At 37.6% G+C, this 21,263-nt stretch overlaps 1 protein-coding gene across 9 annotated transcripts in view; it reads right to left on the reverse strand.

Moving 5' to 3' along the window:
* DMD (dystrophin) overlaps positions 1-21,263 on the reverse strand; it is a 1,715,077-nt gene that overhangs the window by 1,352,912 nt on the left and 340,902 nt on the right. For all 9 annotated transcript variants that reach the window (XM_030575515.1, XM_030575505.1, XM_030575489.1 and 6 more), the window contains 2 exons: positions 3,200-3,388; positions 2,666-2,847 (listed from right to left, as the gene is read on the reverse strand). In XM_030575515.1, coding sequence (XP_030431375.1) covers positions 2,666-2,847; positions 3,200-3,388 — 371 coding nt within the window. The remainder of the gene's footprint in view (positions 1-2,665; positions 2,848-3,199; positions 3,389-21,263) is intronic.

Raw genomic sequence — 21,263 nt, forward strand, 5'->3', positions numbered from 1 at the left:
GGCTTGCCTCCCCTCCCTGAGTTGGTATTAGCAGAAACACTAAAGTTGGGGAGACTTTTGTGAAGGAGCTGGTGGCAAAGCATTCTCTCCAAAGGCCCCTTGACTTTGTAAGTCCCACCATCTCATTGGGCTGAAATAAAACAAATGTATCATCCCTTCAAGACATGCTGCTACATCCAACTTTTTGATCATTCAACTGCAGATATGGCTGTGAGCTGGAGCTGGCAATTCGATTTGATTAATAACATTTTTGCTACCTAGTAGTTATATGTATTGCTGTGGGACTTTATTTTAATTTATTTTTAATTTTTGCAATTTGCCTGTAAATCATTGCAATGGCACATAGTGGCCTCATCTTATATCTCTCTATGAAGAAGTGCAGTGGCATAAGGACATGGACAAGAGAAACATGAAGACCATACACAATTTAGAGGTTCTCTGAGTAAGATACAGAATAGGATCTCATCTGTTGTGCTGTTGCAACAGTTAAATAAAAGTATTTAACTGAAACCTGTTACTTCCTGCTTCCATACTAGTAACAGAAAACAAAGTTCTTCATTTTAGCATTAAATCCCTGGTACAATAAAAGACCTGATATATTTTGCACTGCATTTCAAATGTCATAAAAGCTAGCCTTTGGCAGATTGCAGTGAGTCAGGAGTCAAGCACCATCAGCTAATACTACTGTGTCCCTATAACTGGAGTTTAACTTTTGGATAGAAGCTCGTTTCAGTTTTTTGTCAAAATTTCACTTGGACCAACATTTTCCAGCTAGCTCTACTCTTGGCACAGACAGAAGCAGCTTGCCACTTAAAGCACAACTGCCATGACTGTCTCAGATACCTCTAGATACCAATGTAGGGTCCTTCTAGGACTTCACATATAATCACCAACACCTTGAGCAATCAAAAAGCAAATATAGACCTCCAATCCCAGGTTTTATGTACTTACATCCAGTTGATTTTACTGATGACAGCAGCTATAATCTACAGTAATTAATATTGTATTTTCTATAAACATACTGGTAATGGTTAGTTGATTATTTTTTTTAAAATTCTCCCCTTGATTCATTTTGGTAGACTAAATAAATAAATTTTAACAGCAAAATATCTTACACTTCAGTTCCTGTTGTTTTGTATAGAATCAATATGAAAACAGATAAGTTAAGTAAACAGAGCTCCATAAGACACAATATGACCAAAACAAACTGTTCTGAAGTAGAGTTATTTTATGCAGATGAGATTTAAGAGCATCTCAGGAAATCAACAGATGGGGTGGGGGAGATGAGAACCTGGACAAAATCCAATCCCTCTGAACAATCTGAAAGGCAACTGGATTCTTTTTTAAAAAGTTGAGGGAAGGAAACTTGCAGGGATATTTCCTCTTCCCATTTTTGCAATCATATTTCTGCTCCAATCCCCTCTACATCCCACAACATCAGCCTTCTCTGCTATACCATGCCCTACCTATAGATATGTTCTTGTACTGAATTGTGTATGGAAATCAAAATACAGAGAGTCAGAGTCCTGCAGCTAACCTGTAACTCATTTTTCTACTCTTAATCCACTCTTCCTTTCTAAAAGCTTCAATTCCCTGACCTCTCACTCATTTTCTACCTCAAACCCTTCATCTTTTTCCTTCTCCTCGCACTTAACATCTCATCACCTTACTTCTCCAACCCTTCAATTTTCTTGTGAGTGAAATGGTCTGTAGCTTTTCTGCTTTTAAGAAAATTATCATCATCTTCATCCCTTTGATTTCAAGGTTTACATCCTGGCTGCATATATTGCAAAGGTGTACATTTCTACGAAGCTTGCAAGTCTAGTAGTTAATTTAACTGCAACATAAAGGCATAGAGTATGTTATCTTTTTTTAATATGAATAAGAATTAAGTTACCAATATCATATCAGAACATTTGCTGTTTACTTTGTCCTTATGTGTGTTAATAGATAGAAGAATAAGGTATCCCATTTTTAAACAACATATCCATTCTTATATCAAGTATTACATGTGATCAGATAATTATGTTTTATTATTATTGGCATTTCACCTCTCATTTTAACTCAACCTCCTTTCTTCCCTTTATATTTAACAGATGTTTACGTATTAAAAGTATACAACATAAACATGAAATGCTTTAACCTACCAGGGATTTCACATGTCCAATCAGAATTGCCATAGGAACCAAGCTCAAACTACTTGACTAGTATAATGTGTTCTCGGATCAACTCCTCTGACAACAAATCTCAGCAACATTTTGTTGTCAGTCTCCATATATTAGATTAAAAATGGATTAATATAGACTTCAAAATTCACACTCCCTGCCCAAAACTGGAAACAAGTTTTTCTTATAGAATAATTCCTCTTCTATTGATTAAATGTTGTGTGTTGTTTGAGGAAATGTTCTGGAAAAAAATCAAGGATAGGTTGAATAAAAAGTATTTAAAATGCTGTTAAAATCTAAACTGTTGACAGCCTTCCATCTGTTCAACTTCCATGTTCAAATCAACATGAAAGTTTAGAGTCTGATGCACTTGAAATTGCAGATAAATTAAAATTTAGGATCAAGTATACATTTGCAACGAAGTATCACCCTCCCACCCTTGTATTATTGCAATCTAAAAATTTAAACATCCCCCCCCTACACACACACACACTACTTACTTGCTTTGTTTTTCCATGCTGGCTACCCTGAGACTTTCCCAACGAGAATTAAGCAGATTCATTTGTTCTTGGATTTCATTTTCTTCATCATCTGAAAGCTTCCCAACTGTTATAAGTTGACTCCCCACTTGCAAAACATTACCAACACGACCCTGGTGAGCTGTTAATTCCATCATAAAGCCCTGAAAATAAAATAAAAGTAAATCTTAACTAAGATTACAAGGAAGAGGGATACTTTGTAGAAATATCTACAATTCCACATATTTTCAACAATAAATTAAGTTGGTTTAAAAATTCATTTTAACTTTGGAACCCAGTGTAAAAATAAACACCTTCACCTTGTGTAAGAGGCAAAGTCTCTAGTGCTAAATTTAAAGCCTCCAAAACCAAATGGAAAAGGAAAGAACAGGGACTGGCAATAGTGCCGGTGAAATTTTTATGATTTTGCTCTTAATGTACCATACAAATAGATGAACAATTAATAGACGATGAAGCGTTTGCACTGGTTTCTCAGTCTCTGTGGTTCGCATATACCTCGTGGGTGTGAAACTGCTCTTTGACTTCTTCTACATCACTGGATATATCTCCTTGTGCTTGTAATGCATCTTCAGTAGAGAGAAGCCATGTGAGTACTTCTTCTAAAGCTGTTTGGTAGCTGTCCAGGTCCACTTCTACCTCCATCAGTGAACTGCCAAATGACCTGTCTTCAGGAGTGTCCAAATACTGATCAAAAATAAAAATAAGAATTTTGGCATTAAGCAGAGGCTAATTGCACAAACAGCTACATTAGATGAATAAATAGAATGCCATCCTCTTAAATCTATAGAACAATCCTCTTTTTTACACAAGAACTTTTGATAAATGGAGGATCTGGTGCAGTGTAAAAGTGACTACTTGAAGTCAGTAAAGTAAGGACTATGAAAAAAATCAGCTTAATTCAGAAACAGACTAAATTAATGTTTTGTCCTAGAGCTCATGTTTTTCTACATTTAGAAGAGTTATCACACATGACATCAAAAGTTAAAGTTACATGTATGGTGTATTCTTCAGTCAGTATTTTAAATAGACGTAGAAATGAAAAAAACTATCACCTGTCATTCAAGCTCTTTAGAATGACAGAAATATATTTAATTTCTATAGCATCTTGCATAACTACACCATCCTAAATGGTTTACGTAGCAGTGAACTGGATGTTGGTACTGTATCACCAGCATGCAGACAAACTGAGGCAAATGCAACATTAAACACTTTAAATATTGTTTTTAATATATGCAATGGTGGGTTAGACTAATCTGCAGAGTATCATTTATCCAAGATCATGTTATAAAGTTCACACAAGTCACCAGACCAAAAAAAAAATCCAGGAAAAAGTATCCACTACTATTATTATTCACTTCCCCCCTAGGGCCACCCACACATCTGCTCCCAATCAAGTGCCATTTACAAGCAAATACTTCATGCCACCATGCTGCAGGATACAGAGAGAGCGAACAGTAACAAGCAATATTAAGTAGTCATTGTCCCTTTCATCCACTCCACTGGAGAAATTGTTATGAGACCAAGGTACGAAATAAGGGGCTTGCTGAAGATGGTTTCACCTAATTAGTGAACAAGCTGTAGAGAAGGAAAAAGTAAATCTGATAGCAAATTAGGAGAATAATGATTTGTTTTCATCTTGCTTTTATCATGAAAGATTCCAAAGGTCTTTTAAAAACTGATAGAGTACTATATAGTAATCACTTCTACTGACATGCAGACATCTATGGCAGCAATAAGAGATAGGAACTGCTTAAACTATGCACAGTGGTTTTGGATTGAAAGTGAAGGCTTCCTTATCCAACTGAAATTAAAGGGGGGATTTAAAGTAGGCAGAATGCAATTACTCAGATTGAAATTTGCAGCTCCACCCTCAGAAAAAGTGTCAAAGGATCTTTACAGAGAACAAGTGGTTAATGTAACTTTGGCATTACCTCCCAGCCAAAAAAAGACAGCACCAATAATAAGCTGCCAATATTTTATGAAGAGGATCCCACAAACATTTTCCTCAATAATATATGAAAACCCTATGTTAAGAGGCATATGCCCAGCAAGAAAGCAGAGGCAAATAACTGATTAGTTTGTTTTGCAGCTTCAACAAAATACTGTCTCATAACAAAGGAAAGAGGTAACAAATAAGTATCCAAACAATTCCAGCTACCAACTAGCTCTGATACTGCTTATCTTATACATATCAAGATATCACATCCCAAGTTGAAATGATGCAGGAAGGGAAGAATACTAATCTTTGTTTGCAGTAATGAGTCTCTATGAAAAGAGATCATGTATCATCATTATTATATCAGCAGTTACTCTCCTTCTCCTTCTGTGAAAATGTGGAATATTCCCATCTCACCTGTGAAGCAGTAGAGAAATATACCAAATTCTAGTGAAATGGAGGAGAGAGAGTAAGAGGTCAAAGGGTTAGTTACAACATACTGGACAAGTTTCCCATCTGACAACTCTTCCCTCCACAGATCCAAAATGAATTATTTTCTGAGCTGTGTTAAAAGGGCAGAATTTAAATGCACTGTCAACTCTTACTCCACTGAAAGGATATTTTTGAAAGCAAAGTGCTCCTAGTCATTTTGATCAAATGTCTTCATTCTCTCAGTTTCCCATAAGTATCTCATGAAACAGGAAATATTGACTTTGATTTCAGGGTCAACAGGTGATCTGCATATAGTACAATCAAAGCAAAATGACAGCTCCAGCCACACACGCAACCCAAAAGATAACAACTGAACCACACTCAAAACTCAACATAAAGAGGAGGAAGAAGTTGAGCAGGTAATTGGCATGTGGTGGACCACAGCAGTTACCCTGAACTGGGAAATGTGGTTTAGGGCAGATTGTATTGGAATTGTGAGCTATCACTGTAAGAATTGGGGTGTATGAGTGTATGTGTACACGTGCGTATGTGAAGAGGAAAGCAGTTCTGGTCCTGCTTGCAGGCTAGAGGATGCTTTGCAGAGAACCGTGCAAGCATCAGTCATTTAACATGGAGACAGCCTACAGTAAGATAAGGCAAGTTGTGCCTCTTCTAGGGAGCAGCCTGCTTTTTGTCTGTTTTTGGGTTCTTGCATGATCGCTCTGAATTCTTAGAAACAAAGTAGTGTTACATTGCAAATTTCCAGCAAGAGCGTTCAATATTTTTATTTAACTTCTGTGTGTATGCTGTATAACCTAACACAAACCAGCTAGCCGTTCAATCAGGGCCACACAGGGGACAAGACAGTCTCACTTCCTGTACTGGCTGACCACGAAAGGAGGAAGATTTCTCATGCACAGTGGAAAGAGCCTTTGTGTCCTCTTCCCTGCTGGCCTAAGCAGTTGTCCCACCATAGCAAGTAAGGTGGACATATATCATTTTTGTGCACATAATTTTCCTTCAGATCTTAGCCAGAAACAGATTGGGAAGGGCTGAAATACTGCATGTGTGTCTATTTTTTCCCTGACTAGCTGGCCCCAATAGTAGCAGGAAGTTCTAAAGATCTTTTAGAAAAGTCTACTTTCATGAGACTTCCAACCCATTTTTTCCAGACTCAGGAAGAGTTTTTTGACATTTTAAAAAGCATCCCAATTTTCCAGTTTTTCTCCAAAGGGAATCCAGACTATAAACCGTTTGAGTTTCACTCATCCCTAGATATATTAAAAAAAATGCGCAAAAAGTAATGCTGTAAAAAGGACTCACATTTAAGGACTTAGAATATGAAGAGAGGAAGAAAAAAAAAAGACGTTTACATTCTCTCAAGATTAGAAGACCCCAAGGACTCTTAATGTTTAAATTAAAATTTTAGGAGAAAGAATGTAAGACCTATGACCTTCAGAAACTTTGAAAATCAAGCAGGCTTGGTAGCTGTTTCAAGTGATTCACAGAGCTTAAAGATGGAAAGGATAGTCCCGCCTGCTTTGAGCTTTTGTTTGAAATATTTTGCACTTCTCTCTGATTGTATGATACATGATTCCAAAGTAAAAAAAAAGAACAGATTCGTGTCAGTAAGCACTGCAAAGTATTTTACAGAGTTCATATTTTAAAAAATAATTTTATCCCTGAACACTTAGGGCCCAATTCCACCACCTACACTTACATTGCACAGTTTCTTCCTCTGCAAGCAGTCTCTTTGGGAAGACTGTCTACTCATCATAAGGGTGGCAGAACTGGACTCTGCTTAAATTCAGAAAAATCTACCTGTAGTGAACTTATCTTTATAATGAAATAAAATAGAAGTCTCCTTATTTTTGCCCCAGTACATTGCAATAAAAAATTGCAATTCCATCCAATAAAGTAAGATGTAGAACAAAAAAAAAGAAAACGGACTTCACTATATAAAAGTCCTATTCTACAATGGCAGAATGAAATTTTTTAATGCATGGGCCCAAATTCCAGAAAGGAATCTACAGATTGGAAGGACTCCCATTGAAACCAGTGTGACACTGAAATCATAAGGGTCAGCTTGTTCAAATTCCTTTTCAGGATTAAATATGAACATACACATTATATGAACACATACCCCTACACTCAAACTAGGCTGTAGCATGATATATTATTAAAGGTGCCTTACTCTTTGTAGTATAAAACCCTATTTTCAGTGGCTTTGCCAGGCTTTAACTGGGTTGAAATTTTCCATGCCTCATGTCTCCTCAAGTACAGTGACTAGATGTCCCGATTTTATGGGAACAGTCCCGATTTTTGGGTCTTATATAGGCTTCTACTACCCCCGCCCATCTCGATTTTTCACAATTGCTGTCTGGCCACCCCAGCTTCAAGCTCAGTGTTTCTGAAAAGTTTCAGCCACAATGGTTTTGCATTTTCCAAGAATGAGGCTAGTGAAAAGCAGATTGTTTTGCCTGCGTTCAATTTTTTTGTCAACCTCTTCTTTGAAAAGCCCTAGTACCCTCATGCTACATAGCAAGGACTTTACATTTGACAGGAGATGCCTTTGGTTGTCTCTGTGAAAACTTGACCAAATTTGGCCAAGTTATAAGCCCTGGGTGTGGGAATCATAGTTCACACAAGATGAGCATAGATTTATTTATTTATATTTTAGCAGCTTAAATCCCCAGAATATTCCATCCACGCTGAAAATGCTCCAGCCTGGGGCTAAGCAGAACTTTCCCTGCCATTGTAGACTTTGGGCTCCTTCAGACTATGCCAGGTCATGGCACCTGCCTGGAGAGCAAGGAGCCTGAATGAATGGAGAGGGGACAAGAGCTGTATGAATGAAGAAGGAAATTGCAACAAGGAGCCTGGGCAGAAGTGACTGGGCCTGGAAACTCACGGGGTAGAGGGAAACTGGGATTGGAAGTGTAGTGGACTGAAACAGGCTGGAAAAGAACATCGGGATTGGGGCAAAGGAGGGAAATTGAAAGATTGGAAATTTTGAGTGTTTGACTTTGCAACCTGAATAATGTTCTTCTGATATAGTGTGTGTGTTTTTATATTTTCCATGCACACACACAAATATTTTACATAAAAATTGTCTCAGCATTAAGGTTTGGTTTTATAAGAAATAGTTGTCTGACCTTTTATTTATCATCAAGTCTACCCAACCATGAATTTCTTTAGTTAGGTAGTGGTTTTATTCACTCTCCAGAAAGATTGTTTTGCTTATATTTGCGTATCAGTGTTGATATTTTTAGACCACTAAATCCTTTATGTTGACTGTAAAACCTTTGATATTCAAAATATTCCTGAAGACAGCAATATTTATATTTTCTTCTGTAAATAAAATAATTTTCCACTCAGTAATTTAAAGTCAGGTCTCCAGAAGGTTATCACTAACATGATTCTGAGCATACAAGCATTAAACCAGCTTTTGTGATTGAACAGAACTCTTTTCAGCATAAGACCATTGTAAATTTATCAGTTTGGTATGGTTAAAAATGTCTAATCTACCAATGTTATATGTAGTGGTGTTGTCATGTCAATCCCAGGATATGAGATGCACAAGGTGAGTAAGTTAATATCTTTTACTGCGCCAACATCTGATGGTGAAAGTGACAAGCTTTCCAACTACACTGAGCTATTCTTCAGGACTGGGAAAGGTACTCAGATGGAAGAGAGACTTTAGTATAAGTAGTTAGCACATATTCTGAGGGGCAATTCAAGCTGAAGTGGCCCACTAGCACCCTCAGAGATTTCCACAACAACTACTTCAGCCAACACCACCTGTCCATTAAACTCTCTCTGGAACACTAGTACAAACCAACTTCCTGGACATCATGATCAACTTCAACTATGGAATTCTACAGACAACAATATACCAAAAAAATCAATGCATCACCACACCCAACTTCATCAATCCAGAAACCAACTCAAACATACCAAGAAATTTGCTATCCATAGCCAGGCACTCATACCACAAAATAGGCTCTGAAGAGAAAGTCCAGAATATACACCTTAACACCCTCAAAACTGCCTTCATCAAACAAGGACACTCCAGTAGAGAAGTACCTTGCGGCATGGAACAGGTTCCTCAAATTCCCTGAGAGAACCTGCTCAATACAAAAAGAAAACCCACTCCCCTACCACACCCCTCTAGTTGTCACCTACCACCCCACACTGGAACTCATATGGGGTATCAAACAACTAAAACCTATATTCAATGGGGATCTCAACCTGAAAAATCTTTCCTGAACCCCACAATGTGATGGGAATAAATAAATGAAATGGAACTGGAGAAGTAACACTGTAACACATTATACCTTAAAATGTTTATAACACATAATGTATATATGTAACAAGGTGGAAACTGTGACAGAACATGGCCTTATTTGAATGTTTTTCTTTTTGAATCCTATTTAAATAGAAAGCTCATGTCCAAACCCACCACAAAAATATCTGAAGTAAATAAGCAAGCTTTTCTTTACAGAACAGGACATGCCCTCACCATTTCAACTGACTGATTCTGTTTTTGGATGCACACCCTTTATAGAGATGTCACTGGGTAAGCACAAATGAAAAATGACTATAATGAAATACTATAGTACCAAGTGTGTAATCCCCCGCCCCAATACAGTCAAATGAAATCCTTACTAAATGGAGCAGAAAAATTTTACAAATTAGAGTCTTTAACATTTGCAATTCATCAGGACTCAGACCCACCACAGGAGATTCAAACTCTCATAAAGACTCTCCAATGAATCCAAACTGACTAGGGGCCTATTTCTAAATACTTAATTTTGAACAGTCTCCTCAGATTCAAAGGATCTTAAATTGCATAGTATATCAATGTTCTATCCCTGCTCTCTCCATTTGTGTGTTTAAAAAGAAGGGACAAAAACAACATTGCTTGCCAGTTTCATTATATACTCAATGGGAAAGAAAAGAGTAACAATGTTGGGAATAGGAATGAAGAGGTGTTACAAAACTCTGACTTTTATGGCTACCCACAGTTGATGGAACTAGTACGGAAATTATTAAACCCTAAAAAAAAAAAAATGCTTTAAGTTTAGTGACAGTGAAATTCTTCATTCAAAAATCAACATTCACATATTCTGAGAGCAGTTTCTATTCTCCATCTGTGCATTATTAAGCTCTCAATGTGACTGATAGAGTCTCTGAATATATCACTTAATTTGTATCTGGACTGAATAACAGGTTGATCTGAATTTGAAAGCTGCACCTGGGACATATTTTTTTATTTCAATTAAACACCGCTTTCCTAGCACAATAAAAAGTTATGAATTATAATAAAAAAAGTTATCAATCCTCACTGGGTAAAATTATTTTTCCATACTTTTATAGAAGCATAAAAAAGTAAAAGATAAGTAATTAGCTGTATAATTACCTATTTAATTGAACAGTACCATGTCCTAAGGTCAACTTTCAAATGCATTATAAGTATTTATTTTTATGCCTTTGTGAACATATTATAGCAACTCTAAAACACTTTGCAAGATAGTTTTTTGAAGATATACTGTACTTCATCGTTTGTCACTTGTACAAAAATGAAAAAAAAAACATTTACTTTTATTCATTGATGCCCGTTATTATTATTCTTCACTCACCAAAATTTAACTCTGATAATCAGTTTCTCTCATATCTCACATTGGAGAAAGTGCACGATGGTGGGAGGTAATATAAGATCACAAACAGTTTACAAATACCAACTAGTAAATTTGAATTCCTCCAACCTGATTCGTTTAAAAACAACAACAGTTTTGGTTGACCCCCAAGTTACTGGCGGACTAGCCAGCCAAACATCCATAGTTGGGCTTGCTCAGACAAAGCAGAACAACTATCTCTTTACCAGAGCTGGTCAGAAAAACTTCAAAAAGAACCATCTTCCATCAGAGAAAACAGTTCTGAGGAGATCAAAATGGCTTAATGAAGCTGTGTTGTTTGTCTGGCTATACCAAAAGGAGGACAGGAGACATATGATATGATAAGCCTGCTCCGTGTAAACGGGGGCTTCAGGAACAGGGCTGCCCCTTTAAAACCCTTCATTCCCAGGGGATGAGTCAGTGACCACGCTGACCCCTCCTTCATTTTTGCACCAGTTTTCCACTCCCCTCCCCCTCCCCCAGCCATAGAACCCTGCTCTCTTCATTCCCCACATTCCACCTCCCACCCGCCAGGTGTGCTGCGGTCATTAGGAGAAAAAATGGGGGTGGGGGCCCCAACAATGTCAAAGCATTTTGGAACAAAGCATTTCTTTAAAATGTTTATATTACACATAATATTTTAAAAGTAAGGAAAAAAATGATGGATCCTGAAAATATAAATATATTGGCACAGGGGATGGGAGATGAATTTTATTTCATGGAGAATTTTGAAGTTTTGGGGTTTAATTTGTTAGTCAAAATGAAATCAAATTTCAAGATCTCAATCTTTTGCACAAAGAATTTTCCCTTCTCTCCTCAGCTCTGTTTTTCTGCACAGAGAGCCCTGTAGTACCTCCTAAACTGACTGGTAACACAACACAGTGGAATGAAATCTGATATATTTAGAGGCTGATCCTGTCTCTGTTGCAGGAAATTAACTTCAGTGGGTCTCTGCATAGGCAAAGGGGTTCACCCACCACAGTTTATTGCAGGAAATGGGTTTATGAGCATGTTGAGAGTTCATCTGTTTCAACATTATCTATGCAGGGTTCCTGTCTGTTTCAGGGAAACTTAAGTTTTGGAATAGAACAAAAGGGCAAGAAAACCAAATAAAATAAGTAAGACCAGATAATGTTTATGGGAATGTGTGAAAGGGATATTTATCTTAACAGTTTTCTCTAGTTTAGGAATTTATCAAAACCTGGTATTGTACGTTATTACATTATATTATATCCTCACATATTCTACAGATCAAGGGATGTGATCATTCCCCTCTATTTGACATTGGTGAGGCCTCATCTGGTGTACTGTGTCCAGTTTTGGGCCCCACATTACAAGAAGGATGTGGAAAAATTTGAGAGAGTCTAGTGGAGGGCAACAAAAATGATTAGGGGGCTGGAGCACATGACTTATGAGGAGAAGCTGAGGGAACTGGGATTGTTTAGTCTGCAGAAGAGAAGAGTGAGGGGGTATTTGATAGCTGCTTTCAACTACCTGAAAGGGTGTTCCAAAGAGGATGGATCTAGACTGTTCTCAGTGGTACCTGATGACAGAACAAGAAGTAATGGTCTCAAGTTGCAGTAGGGGAGGTTTAGGTTAGATATTAGGAAAAACTTTTTCGCTCAGAGTGATGAAGCACTGGAATGGGTTACCTAGGGAGGTGGTGGAATCTCCTTCCTTAGAGGTTTTTAAGGTCAGGCTTGACAAAGTCCTGGATGGGATGATTTAGTTGGGAATTGGTCCTGCTTTGAGCAGGGTATTGGACTAGATGACCTCCTGAGGTCCCTTCCAACCCTGATATTCTATGATTCTATGATGATTTTATGACTCCTCCCTTCCCTTGAATATGCCAACTGCTGCTGTTTCTTTCCTGTAATCCCTTCGGACACATTCCCAAAGCTTGGGCTGCAGCCCGAGCCCTTAAGTCTGCATTGCAATTAGACAGTCTCATTGCCCAAGCACTGTGAACCCAAGTCAGCTGGCACGGGCCAGCTTCAAGTTTTTTAATTGCAAGGTAGACATCTCTTTGAGGTTTCATTCACCAAAGTGATACCCCCACATCATGCAAAGTATGGAACAGAGACTAGCTGAGCACCGCCAGTACTCTCACTAGCTATAGCAGGGACTGGGAGTGGACTGCAAGGTGTTTATAAAAATAATTGTTTGAAATGCACAAAAGCAGGAGAGAGGGATAAAGGGACTGAGGAAGATTAAGATGGGGGGGGAAAAGTAAAATAAATAAATAAAAATTAGAACAAGAAATTAAGAAGCCCAAAAGGTACTCAACAATCAGAAGTAATAAAAAATAAAAATAAACTAAATATTAAAAAAAATTAAATACTGGGTTAAGAAAACCAAAACAAATCTACACAATAAAAAGAAGCTAAATTATTGAATCTGATATGGGACAGATGCACCATGGGTCAGAATTTTTGACCCAGAGTTCTATACAAAAGGGAATATTAAAAAGAGAGTGAAAGAGTGTTTCTCTAGTTTCATTTTTTAAAAATTAATCTTTAACTAACTCATCCCAAAGGAACCAAGACAGAAAACTTTTATTGTCAAAAGAAGTTAGCATTTTTGTTTTCCTCTGAAGTAGACATTACTGGAGTTGAAGTTGCTGTCAGAGAATGCATCTGATGAAGTGAGTTTTAGCCCACTAAAGCTTTACGTCCAAATAAGTTTGTTAGTCTCTAACATGCCATGAGGACTCCTTGCTGTTTTTGCTGATACATACTACTTCTCTGAAACCGGTCAGAGAATTCTTTGTTTGTTTTAATTTTAAACAAACCTGGCAAGAACAGCTTCAACCCAGCTGGGAGTACTTCAAAAGATAGAGAAACAGGTTCTGGGACTTAACTCGGGAATCAGAAAATACTGGTTTCAGCTTTTTATTCTTTATTAATTTAAATAAATGTAAATTCTAAAATGCATAAATATCTTTAAGAAATTGATATTTTAAAACTGATTATTCTCCAAATTGCTCTGAAACATAACCAGGTTATTAATTTTAAACAAAATTAAAATTTGTAAGTAGAATATCTATTAAAAGTAATAAATAGGATAATGCACAATAGGATCTATAGGCAGGTCATATGCCTACCACCAGAGAACTCATGGAGTTACCTATATATGCATTGCATTTTTACTGAGAGAAATGACATATAAGGGATAGCAGACTCAAAGATCATATTCATTTCTCTTTCTCACAGACACACAGACAAAATGGAAAAATCCACTGAAATCGTAGGTATTTTTGCAAAACAAGCCCTACAGGATTCAGGATCAAATCCACAGAAGGAAAGATAGAATAATAAAAGAGGAGAAAAGTTACACAGTAAACCAGAGTTTTATTTTGTAGGGAGTTTAGTGCTCCTGTTTATGTGATAAGGATGCAACTGTTATAAATTCCATGTATACCAATTATAAAATATATATGTCATCTTGATTTCCCCATCTCTCCCAGTCACCCAGGGCAGCAACTTTGATGTCATAACAGAGACTATTCTCTCTCTTTTCTACCACAATTTATATCTGGTTCTTTCTTTATATTACCTTCCTCCTCATCTCTACCACCAAACATCTGGTGCTTGCCACAGCATCTCTTGCCTTTGACTATAGCAACCATCTTGCTGACTCTAGCATTGTGTCCCTTACGTCTGTTTCTTCTCTAATAAACTGCTGATGCCTATCAACTCCCCTTCCTCTCCCCGCTACCCCCCAAGTCCCTCCAACAGCTTCTCAGTTTCAGCAGTTATTATTCAGGCATGTTATTCACCTTCAAGGATTTTCATAGTTCTACTTCTGCCTCTGTATAACTTATTTTCCTACCGCCTCCTTTCTAGAGACTATGTGCTGCTGAAGTAGGCAGCTTTATTTCCTTTTGCAAGCAACTCTGTGCCTGGAAAATTCTTCTTGAATCTGTTGGCCTGCTGCCTCAATCTCCTCCTCAAAATTCCTTTTTAAGATTATTTCAGTCCACCTTTCATTGATGACCCCTTAACCTAGTCTTCGTGCTGCATTCTACCCACTTATACCGATAAGAGGGAAGAAAAATGCTGGCAACCGTATGGTTTGCTATAGTGCTCATCACTCCTGTATTTAAATTTAGTCTGGAAGTCCATAATGGATTAGAAGGACTTTCCAGTCTTTCTCCCTTTCTTGAATGTTCTGCCTGGTGTAGTGTGTGAATATTATTTATCATTCTGGTGACAGTGGAAACATTTATCAAAGAGAAAGACCTTGCAGAATATCCTAAAGATCATCAGACTTCGAATTAATCTCATCTCCTCTGGAAGTTTAATAATGAAGTCTTGTCACTCAGGAATGCCACTGGAGCCCAGATTTGTTACCCTCCTGGACAAAGCTGTCTTTTCTCCCCCTGAGAGACTGGTGTGGAGGATGAGTTCTGTAGCATTTAGGGATGGGCTGTTTAGATATGGTGATATTATCACTTACGATGGTGGGTAAATATAAATGTCAGAGTTGGGAGAGAAATTTATTTAATTTATAATGTTTATAGTGTTTGTTTTGAATTTTATAAATGTACCCATACATTATACTAAACATGTCTTATTGTAACATTCATCTTCACATTATTTGTCATACTCAGTAGTGTCAAGGACCTGATACTGAAGGCTTTCTCCACAAAGAACTGCCATGGACAGGAATGGGTGTTTTGCATTGAGAGGACCTGTAACATTATAAGATTCTTCAGTCAGGGACATGGCACTTGACAGACAAATCCGTAAGCAGCAACTACATGTACAAAAATGTTTTACAGCAGAATAGATTTTACTAGTGACACATTCAGCATATAAAAAGAACCAAATGACAGCTAACAATAGGCGTATCTACAAGATCTAGTTCTATAACTTCTGATAAACAGAACTAGCAAAATTATCTTCTGTAGTGCCATCTGTTGACTCTTATTAACATGACAAAAACCATTTAAAAAAAACAATCTTAAAAAGCTTAGATTTAAGAACTTGATTCACTCTCTAAGCATCCAAAGAAGACACTCCAATCTCCTAAAATTTGCCTTTTATATTAACCAAGGAACTCGGAAAAACAGATAAAATACAATAGAATATACTGAAGAAAACCTACACTATAATTTTTCAAATGGGGAGGATGGAACAAAGTTTTAAAGAAGTAAATATTTTTTTCTGTTTTTCCCTGAAGGGCTGGTATTGCCTTCCATTAATACCTCACTAAAGCCCAGCTATCACAATATATTTTCAGTACAGGTAGAGAAGACCAGGGAGACCAAAGACTTATTTTATTCTCTATAGCCCTAAGCAACACACTGTCAACAGTCTTCAATGAAAACAAGATGCAACACACAGTGATGTGCCAGCTGTAATATTGTAATACAAAACGATGGTAACTGCAGAGTCCCCAGATAGTCATAGATAACCGAGCCATAGAGTTTAAGGCCAGAAGGGCCATTAGATCTAGTTTAGCCTCCTGCATATCACAGGCCATCAGCACCATCCAGCACCCACGCACTAAACCCAGCAACTGAAATTAGACCAAAGTTATAGCCCATAGATTAGACTAGACGATTATGTGCCTCAGGCAGAGAATAAGAGGGACTGGGGTGCATCAGTGCCCAAGGCCCCTGCAGTGGCAAGGAAATGGTTAAGTGAGATATACCCAGATAATCCTGGCAAGTGACCCTCACCCACACACTGCAGAGGAAGGCAAAAATCCCTAAGGTCACTGCCAATTCCTTCCTGACCCCATATAGGGTGATGAGTTAGACCCTGAAGATGTCAGCAAGAACCAGCCAGCCAGGCACTTGAGAGAGAGAAACAATGCTCCATGCACATCAAAGCTCCGGCCGTCCCTGTTCAATGTCCCATCTCCAGCCATGGCCATTGCTGATATTTCAAAGAAAGGAGACTTAAAAAAAACCAAACCAAACCAAACCAAACCAAACAAAAAAAAAACAACCCAAGATATTGCTTCTATATAGGTGTATATTTGTAAATAGGAGGATACTTTTAAAAACAACTTCAGTCTTGCCAAACCCTATGATACTATGTGACAAGACTTTCTTCTAACAATGAACTGTATTAGAATATAAAAAATTGTATTGCCCTCTACCTAAAGCCTTTCCCACTTCCCTCCTGGCTTGCTTCTGGATATCGAGTTGAAGACCCAGTCTCACAATCCCACTATTATTAAAAAAACTTCCAGAGAAATATGTTTTCTAACATGCAAACACCCTTTGCTTTTAAAAAAAGAAAGTTAACTTTGCTATTATGTAAGACACCAAAATTCAAGGATTTACATGAAAAAATTGATACAACTGCTTCATGTTGCTTGGCCAGACTTTTCCTTTCAGATGGAGACTTAACCACAACGATCCAGGTCTGCCACGTCCTGACTGGGTTACTGGAATACACTCTACATGAGGCTGCCTAAGGACTATTGGGAAATTTCAGCTGCTGCAGAATGTAGCCACCAAATTTCAGGGAACACAGTGCGGATCACAGATGTAATAATGTCCTCTGTTTCCAGATTCAGTTTAAGCTTTCAGTTTTAATCTTTCATGCACTAAATCATTTCAAGTCGGGACACGTCTCTTCTTGGGCAATTTGGTGAAAATCGGTCAGCAGATATGTTCAAGCTAACAGGGCAGAGCAGGAGAAATGGCATTTTCAATGACGGGTCTTAACTTTCAAATTTTCTTTCTTTGTTGGATCAGAAGAACCTTAATTTATTGACCTATTGACCTATAGGGCTTTTCCAGGCTTTTTCTGGGAGGTATGACTGAATGGATGGGCAGGAATGATAGGGAATGTTTTTTTTGTTAGCAATTGAATAATCTATTCACAGAGACATTTTTAAGTACATGAATGTATTAATAATTTTGTAGATGTTTCTAAAGCCCTGGATAAGCACATTTTAAATACATTAATTTAAAATTCTCTCTCAGGCCCATATATCCTTCATGAAGGATATTTTTATTAATTATTATTATTATTTTGACAGAAGGGAGGGGGATCTAAGGGCTTTAGCCCCATGCTCCAACAGGCACTACCTAGCAGGGTAGGCTGTACGTGTCTTGTGGCTCTAGAACTTCTGAAGACTATTGTATGTGGCTTGGAGGATCAATAAGTTTGGCCACTCTTAGCATAGTGTTCAAGACAAATAGCCTGCAGAAAATACCAAAATGTCTCCAGTTTACCCACATAGAGGCTCTACATCCCCTAATATGGTTCCTGCAGAAGCTGTGCTACCAAAGGCTACATCTCAACTTCCCTTACCTATCACATTACTGACGGGAAACCCCAAAATAAAGTGAGTTTGACAGAGTCAACATAAACTTACTCAGAAATTTACCTGAAGGCTTGTGAAATGACAGTGCTGAAGACAGCAACCATCTCCAAACCCATATGCCAAGCCTGAACCATGCAGAATTAAGAAGAGCTGGGGAAAAGAGAATGCTGCTATTCTTCTAGACCCATGTGTTTTCATCCCCATCTGCAGAACCAAATGATTACAGGAGTGATAGTTCAGTGGTTAATGTGCTAGCCCGGGTTATGGCTTAAATTCCCTGCTGCATCATCAGCTTCTTGAGGGACCGTGGGCAATTAATCTCTCTGTGCTTCAGTTCCCAATCTTACAGATGGGAATAATATTTTCATACCTCTCAGAATTGTTGCAAGGATAAATGCATTAAAGATTGTGAGGTATTGAGATACTATAGTATGAGAGACCATACATCTAAGCTGGATCTGTTCTCTACTGACTACATCTCTGTATAGCACACAAAAATGATGTTAAAAGGATACTGTTATGGTTGCAAAGCAAAGCTGGGAAATACCAGAATTAAATGTGCATGTGAAAACTTTATTTGATTCCCTTGCGCATGTGCATCATGATACAGTCTTCAATTACATGATCACACTTTTTCCACACGATCCCTGCCAGCATACAGAGTGCGTAGTGCTCACTTAATGAGCAGCTGTTCAGCATTTTGTTTTCTCTTCATTGTTCAGTATGGGGCCCTAGGCTTTATGTACTGTGCACTATTTCGACACTGCTCAAGGACAGAATTATTCTTTACTTTTTGGCCTTTTCTATGGTGCTCATTGTTTTTGTATCTGAGTACTTCAAATTACTGGTTTTTTTACAACACCTTTGTGAGAGGAGTAAGTATTAATTATCTTCATTATACAGATAAGGAAATGAGGCACAGAGAGATTAAGGTCAAAAGTATCCATTAATTTTGTGTGCCCAGTTTGAGACTTCTAAAACTTAATTTTTCAGAGTACTTAAATAGGAATTATATAGCACTTCATATCTTCAAAGCACAGCTCACATTGATTTCAATTCCAGCTGAGAGTTCTCAGCACTTCTGAGAATCAGACCTAGTGTCTCAGGTCAGGCACCCTGAAAAGTTTGGCTTAAGTGATTTGCCAGGCATCACACAGAAACTCTCTTGTACAGAAAAAGAGAGAGAATCCAGTTCTCCAGGGCTGCATTCAACTGCCCTGGAAATCATTTTTTCCTCTTCCTGCAATCCCCTGCTTCATTCACAAAACACTTTCTAGCTTCTGCAACAAATGAGACCAGAGTCCTACAGATAACACTTTCCTTTCATTATATAACCCTGATTCATCCTCAGAGCAGGTTCATCCTGTTAATTGAATAAGGCAAAGATCCTGGGAAAAAAATAGTACGCAAATAACTACTATATCATAAACCACATGCAGAAGATAGTGCAACCTTAATTTGGGTTTCTTCTTCAGACTGCGTGGCCCCAGAAAGGGGATTACACAGAGAATAGTTGTTCTTCCTGCTCTCAGTTCAGGTGCCCAGATCCGAACCTGGCATAGCTGCAGCAGCCCAGAGCTGCAAATGCAGGAAAAGTGCTACTTATCACTGAATTAAATATACCTCGTGTGGACAGAATCTTTCGGGAATTTAGCTGCTAAAATCTAATAAGTCTCTACTGAGTATGTAGAAACTCATTTTTTCTCCACAGAGGCTTATAACTTGGCCAACTTTGTACCAATCCTTGTACAAACACCACATTCCTGACAGAAATGACCTCCTGCCCCTTGCCAAATATCAAATCCTTGTTCCAAAACACGGAGGTACTGGAAAGATTTTTTTTTTGAATTTGTGCAAAAAATAAAACCAAAAACAAACAGGAAAACATCAGGCATGGAAAATTTCAGCCCAAACAGGTAAAAGTTTGGCAAAGTTAACAAAGCCTGAAAATATGGTTATATAATGGAGAATATTGAACATCCTTAACAATAGGCAATGATACCAAGCCCACCTATAATAATGGATTTTTTTTCCCTAGGGCATCTTCAGAATAGGTGCTTTTCACATTGGCAGAATTTCTTCCCTTATCTCTGAAGAGTTGATACATCCCACAGGACCTTATCAAATACAGCTATCAATTTTTCTTAATTATAGGTCACTGGCCACTGCCAAAGGCAGAGTGTTGTACCTACCTTAATGAACTAATGGTCCTATTTGCTAAGGCAAACTATATGCTCCAGTGTACAAAAAAAGCAGACATGAGGATGAAAAGGCAGGATGCTAAGGTGGAATGACTACTTAATTGTAATTGCACTGGAGGAAAATAAACAAAGAGAAACCATAATGGCCTGAGGAAAGAAAAGAAATGAATTTCAGTGTAAAGGCATATTTGTAGGATGAGGCAATGAGTAACCAAGTATTAAAAGGTTATATAAAATCCCCAATGCTGAAAAGGGTCCATATATATTTTAATAGTTAAGATTTTAATTCTGTCTTGCGATATGGTTGAGATAAGGGATGACTGACTCGAGAGAAAGGATACAAGTGGGAGAGATGCATATATAGAGCTTCATTTTTTATTTAGATTCACCACAGTGTACTCTGGAGGATTTTCTGCTTCAAAGGAATTGATTTGAAGATGAAAGGACCAACATTCTAGCTTCTTCTGCTGCAGCAGCAGTGAGCACTGTATTAATTTGAACTGAATCTGTCAAGGCCAGAGGAATTTGTAATGCATGTTAGATAAATATATTCTTCTCATATTATAAATATACTGGGTCTGTGCTTTAGGCATCTTTTCTTTATTTCATAAATAAAAAGCCACTAAATAAGGATTGGTGGAGATGGAAATCCAATGAAGCCACCTAAGCTGAAAACCGTAAGTGCAAAGTGAGCTGAAATGTGAAAGGTACGCAGATTAAAAACTGTATTAAATTTTCAAAGTCAAAGATTTTTTCAAAGTTTTACTCATATGTATACTGGGATTTTTTGTACCAAAGATGGACTTTAAAACAGATTAAAAGTTTATTATTTTCTCATGCTTACTTGCATTTGTAAAGTATCAGAAATAAAAGATTTTACCAAATGATAAGGATGCAAATTTTAAATATAGCAGTAAAGTTTAGATACTTACATGGAACAATCCAGTTAATTTCCTTCAAAATAATCACTGTTGGTTTATTTTTGTAAGTTGCTGAGCATTTGCAGATCACATGGACTTCCA

The sequence above is a fragment of the Gopherus evgoodei genome, chromosome 1 (genome assembly GCF_007399415.2).
Source record: "Gopherus evgoodei ecotype Sinaloan lineage chromosome 1, rGopEvg1_v1.p, whole genome shotgun sequence".
NCBI lineage: Eukaryota > Metazoa > Chordata > Testudines > Testudinidae > Gopherus > Gopherus evgoodei.